The sequence below is a fragment of the Drosophila nasuta genome, chromosome 2L (assembly GCF_023558535.2).
Source record: "Drosophila nasuta strain 15112-1781.00 chromosome 2L, ASM2355853v1, whole genome shotgun sequence".
NCBI lineage: Eukaryota > Metazoa > Arthropoda > Insecta > Diptera > Drosophilidae > Drosophila > Drosophila nasuta.
Genome location: NC_083455.1, coordinates 25,733,291 through 25,739,034, shown reverse-complemented (window position 1 = coordinate 25,739,034; position 5,744 = coordinate 25,733,291). Strand labels below are relative to the sequence as shown.

Sequence of the window (5,744 nt, the reverse complement as noted above, 5' to 3'; positions counted from 1 at the left end):
GCGATAATATCAAAATGATGGGCAAAACATTGACAGTGCTATATAAAAAAGTGAAATGAGACAAAATCCCAAGATGGCAATTGTAAGCCATTTTCCTTGCTCTCGGCCAAAGGCAGATTCTCCGATTCTCTGGCCTAAAGCAATTCAATGGGAAATGTAAGCATAAATCTTGCGGCTCTAATAGGAATTTGTAAATGCGAAATGTTTATTTTTATGCGTTCTCAATGCCAATTCCACGGAAGAATGTGAAAGTGGAAGCGGAGAGGAGAGGAGAGAGAATAGAAAGCAATTTCCATTTCGAGACAGAGTACAGAACGAGAGACAAATCCCCAGCAGCGATTTGACCATTAAAATTATACCCACAGGACAAGGCGCATAAAAAAAGCGTTAGCAGTGTTCCGAAAGAGGGGTGTGGAGAGGGGGAGCAAGAGGGGGGACAAAGCTGTTGCTGCTTGAATATGAAATCGTTTGGAAATGGTCGAAATTGGCATTCGAAAGTGCAAGAAAAAGCAGCTCAAACCAAAAAGAGTTTGTTCGGTTTGTTTTTTGGGCCACATTTGTGTGTGCTCGTTTAACCGAGGAGAAGGGGACGGAGCAAGGATATTAGGGGGGAGAAAGGACACTTTCTTACGTGTTCGCTGGCCATATTTTAGAAACTAATGTGACATTTCGATTATTCGATTGGATTTAATGTGTTTTATGAGTTTTACACGTTCCACATTGCGTGGGTGTTAAGTCTGCGAGTATGTGTGTGTGTGTGTGCATGTGTGTGTGTCTGGCAAGCGATGACAACAGTCTGCAGCCAGCAAAGGGGATGAATAGGCCTAAAGAGGTTGCCCAACGTTGATCAACTGATAAATGCAAGGGGCGTGTGCTGTGATGGGTAAATACTTAATGGTCAGCAAACTGAATTGAAAAATCGCAATGTGCTATTAGAAACTACAAAAAAAAGTATATAAATCAAACAGATGGCAGAGTTCCACAAATTGCAAGTTTGTATTGGAAGAACTCAACAATTTAAAATTCAGTAACAGCACAGACAAAATGGGGAAAACGCACTCTTTTATTTAGAATTTAATATTAAATTTAATATAATAAAAAAAAATTAATTTCATATTTCTATTTTCAATATATAAAGCAACAATGCTTGTAATTCGAGTACTAACAACTGCAAAGTTGAAAATAGTTTGTTTGCACTCAAATTGAAAATTTTTCCTCTTAACGATCTTTCACTTCTCTGCTGGCTGCGTTGTCAACTGCTTTGCTGCACTGCTTAGCTGTACCACTTGGCTGAACTGCTTGGCTGAACAGCTTGTAGTTGCTTAGTAAGTGCGTACACTCTTGTTCAGACGCCACTGTAGCAGTGCTGCTTGCCGCGATCTTCAAGCTATTTAGAAAACTTTTGTAAATGCTTACAATGATTATTTAATTTAAAATATATTTCGCTCTTTACAATTACATGATTTGGCATTAAAATACATTTCTCAAAAATACATTTACAATATATATAATACATACGCATCAAAATGGCTTGCGACACTTGTTGATCTTCTCCATGTACTCCATGGATATGATGGTGGGCCTTGTGGCCTCCGAGTCGATGCAGCAGACCACGCCCTGCATCTGCTCGCCTTTCTGATTGGGCTGATCGATGCGATCGTAAATAACGCCAGTGGCGCCCCAACGCTTCAGTTTATCCCGCACAGCGATGTCATTATTGTGCGAACCCCAAATCAAAACCTGTAAACGAAACTCGCGTATTTGGCCAACTGTCAGCGGTTTACTCAGCACAACATTCGTTGGCACACTCAAGCCAAACAGCTCTAAGTTGTGGGAGAAGAACAAAGCATTGTCCAGTACACTGACACGTTGATCGAGAAATTGAACAGGATTCTCATGATCGAGGACTTGCAATAGAACCGGATAAAGATTCTGTTTGAAGCGCACCATCAAGCAAATATCTGCATCAAAGCTGCTAAAGAAAATGCGACGTTTGCCAGCCAATCTAAAGACCAGCTCCAAAATGGTGTCCACATAAAAGTTGCGATCGAAACTTGGCTTGCAACTATTCACCTCCCAACGTCCGCTGTTATCTCGTTGCGGCCACTTGATCTCAATGAGAAAACCGAGTTTCTCGGGCAGTGCCGAAGTCTCCACATCAAACAATTCGCTGAGCAGCAGAAAAGGTTTCTGCGACTGCAGATAAGCATCACAATTGAGATTGCAGCCTTCATTGCCGGCATAACGCATCGCCTGAGCGAGCAGCAAATCCTCGTAATTCAACGCTTGAATGGGCAGCAAAAGATGATCGTTATGCTTCACAGCGCCCATAGCGAGTAACTTTAAGCGATTCAAAGATTCACTTGGAAAAACAAAGACATCCGTGTTGTCCAACGTTTTGTCGAGAAGTGCTTCGCAGCTCTGAGCAAACTTGAGTACAAAATCATGATTAACAATCACCTGAGCATCCTTCGTTAACATGACATCAAACTCAATCATATCAGCGCGATTGTGAAAGGCGCGTCGAAAGGCCAACAAAGTGTTTTCGCGATACACATGATCATCCACGCGATAAGTTGGCCCAGTGCCTCGATGTCCGATCTCTAAAACCTCATGTCCATGTCGCCAATAACGAGCATATGAAACACGCAGATTGCACTTGATGTTGGGCAGAGCTCTGATGATCAAATATTTGACATTCAGCTCGATCAGCGGACGATGCGTTGAAGCGCAGTTGAATTTGATGCGTAAGGAACCTTCAGAGTTGAGCAGCTGGTGACGGAAAATGAAGCCATAACCATAGTGATAAGGTGGCTCATCGTAGCCAGATTTATAGGCAAAAGTATAGAGATCGAGGCGGTAAAAAGTCTGCTCAAAGTTATAAACTGAGCAGTGAAACAGTTGCATATCATCGCAGCCACAACGCGCGCCACTCGATGCCTGAAAGTGCAACTTGACCGAGTAACGCAAATTCACAACCTCAGTGTGAGCTAATTGAGTATTTTGCAGCGTTTCAAGCGAAGGATTACGATGAAAGATACTTTCGGTCGTCAATCGCACATTTTGTGCAGTTTCCAATGCACACAGCGCTGGCTCCAGTTCGTACATCGGTTGCAAGTAAACGTGCAACACGCGTGGCTTCTGCTTCCCCCAAATAAACGGAGCATTGAAGATCTTGAATTGAACGTAAGTTTCATCGGTTGCCCAGCCGCGATTCACTTGATGCTGATCGCCCTCCACATACTGCTGACCAAAGTAGTCGCAGTTCTTCAACAGATTGTGGCAAGTGCGTATGATACGTGGCACATTGTGAACCTCCCAGAAACGCACCATGCTCACGTCTCGCATGGCATCGACGGCTACAATCAAATATCGATACTCGACATCGATGTGACGTGGAATGCGCAGAGTTAAGGTAAACTTATGCGTCTCGTAGCCATCATCCATGTACTTGGCACTTCGGTCCATCTCAATGAAGCGCTTCGGATCCCAGTTGCCCAACTCATCGCAGTTGCCACTGATCGCAGCCACCTCGTTGCCTTGCAACGGTCTTCGCACCATCACACAGAATGGCCAATCCATGTAGATCGGCTCCTTCTCCTCGATCTTGGGCGCCTCTTTGAGCTCCGCATTTGCATCCTCCTTGGGTGGCTTGAGAACGCATTCTTCCCGCTCGTTGGCAAAGAACCAGCGATGCATAGTGATTGATTAACTTGAACTGCACTTGAATTTCTAATCGATTATTTTTAGCACTAATACTGGAATTTGTTTTACTATTCAATAAGTGTCAGTCGATAGTTTGTTGTGAAAAAATTGAAAATGTTTAAAGAGAAATTACTTTTGATAGAATTAGGAAAGTTAGTACTAATATTTGATATTTAATTTTATATTAATTTACAATTAATCCTTAATTTAAATAAAGTCATTAAATTATGGTATATATAATATAAATATGAATATAAAATATAGGTTACTTTGAACTGTAAGACTGAATTTAGTTTTACAATTCAGAAAGTGTCAAGAAAATCAACATTCAAAAGAGAAATTACTCTTGATAGAATTAGGAAAGTTAGTACTGATATGTGATATATAATTTTACATTAATTACGTTTAATCCCTAATTTAAATAAAGTCATTCACTTATTTGGTTTTGGTTAACAACTAAAATACGAATACAATATAAAAACAAATATAAAATATAGCTTACTTTAAACTGTAAGACTGAATTTTGTTTAACAAGTCAGAAAATATGAATGTGTGATTAGCTTCAAGAAACAAATTCCAAATAATAACGATGAATTTATGTGCCTTATTTATATATAGAACAATTTACTTCGTTTCTAAGTTAAAAGTACATTGTATCTTGTAATACTTTAACATTTCCTTTTCTTCTTTTCAGAAGATACAATTATCAAGATGAAAACAAAACTGTTTTTTCCTGGTAAGTAAAATCAGTAAATATTATAAAAAATATTTAAGTAATAGCTTTATTTCTTATACTATAAAAATTTGAATTAGTTATTCTTTGCTAAATGGTGAAATTCTTATATTCTTATGTAAATGGCTTAGTAGAGGTACAAAATGATAGCATACTAAGAACATTTGAAAAATAGAATAATTTCTCAAGAATTCAGCAACCTCAGAATGAGTTAAGCCAAGTTTTCTCGGAATGCGCCTCAAGATATTTTATAGTTTATCAAATTGTGCAGAATTTTCACAAGTTTACGAACAGTTTTCACTGGTAATTGTTAGGTTAGCCTTGGTAGTTGTAAGCTGTACATTCTCCAGCTGCTTCCGGTTGCCATTAGCGAAGACTTCGGTTAACAAGTTGAGGAAATTATGACTCAAGGCAGTGTGTGTGCAGTCAAGTTTATAAAAAGCAGCAGAAAAAAAGGAAAAAGAAAAACGCCTCGATTCGATTTACAGTTCATTACTTTTCATAATTCTGTGACTTGTTTAGGCTGCGTTCTGTAACAAATGCCAAATGTTCTAAAATCCCACGCACTCCACAGCATGGACAAAAGGGAGAAGAGAGAGAGGAGAGAGGAAGGCGGGTTGACACATGTCCGTGTGTGTGTGTGTCGATGGATGGACAAATCTAATTGGGTCCGTGTCGTTTTAGCTTTGACATTTTGCCCTCTAAAAAAGCAGAGAAGAGCAAAGAAAAATATAAAATTCTATTTAAATTGTTGAAATCCGCTTAGAGGTCCTTTGAAACGCTTCGCCATTTTATTTATTTTCTTTTTTTTTTGTATCATCCTTGAACTCAAATTGGCTCTTAGGCCTTTTGGGCCACGTTTAGTGTCGAATTTCGAGCAGCTCGCAAATCGAATTGTTTAGTTTAGTTTCGTTTTTTTTCGTTTAAGCTTAAAAGCTACTTAGGAAAATATTCTATAAAACGTTGACTAAGGATCAAATGTGGGCAGCATTAAGTCCAAAAGTTTTCCAACGATAATACTTGGACAATGTATCTACTTTATTCACATATCTAATGTCTTTGCCATGGAAATCGATAATATGCAAATACTTCTGGCAAGTTAGGAGGGAGAAGCCACCAAATCCTTATCCCCCATACACTCACACACACACACACGCGCATAAAACAAACAGCAGTGTGAAGAGTCCTGCGTCCCCTTCTCACACAAACACACACACTCATACACTCATACCAACAACAACTCGCACACACATAAACTAAATAACTAAATACGCATTAGCATCCTGTCGGATTTTCCTTTATTATT

General features: G+C 39.4%; 1 protein-coding gene across 1 annotated transcript; it reads right to left on the bottom strand.

Moving 5' to 3' along the window:
- Window positions 1-1,521: 1,521 nt before the first annotated feature.
- LOC132798172 (glycerophosphocholine phosphodiesterase GPCPD1) lies at window positions 1,522-3,699 on the bottom strand. Its single transcript, XM_060809926.1, has one exon. The coding sequence runs from the start codon at window positions 3,697-3,699 to the stop codon at window positions 1,522-1,524; it is 2,178 nt and encodes a 725-aa protein (XP_060665909.1).
- Between the last annotated feature and the right edge of the window lie 2,045 nt (window positions 3,700-5,744).

What these genes read in the sequence shown, in the direction of transcription:
- LOC132798172 (XM_060809926.1), bottom strand. Translation starts at nt 3,699, where the DNA reads ATGCATCGCTGGTTCTTTGCCAACGAGCGGGAAGAATGCGTTCTCAAG.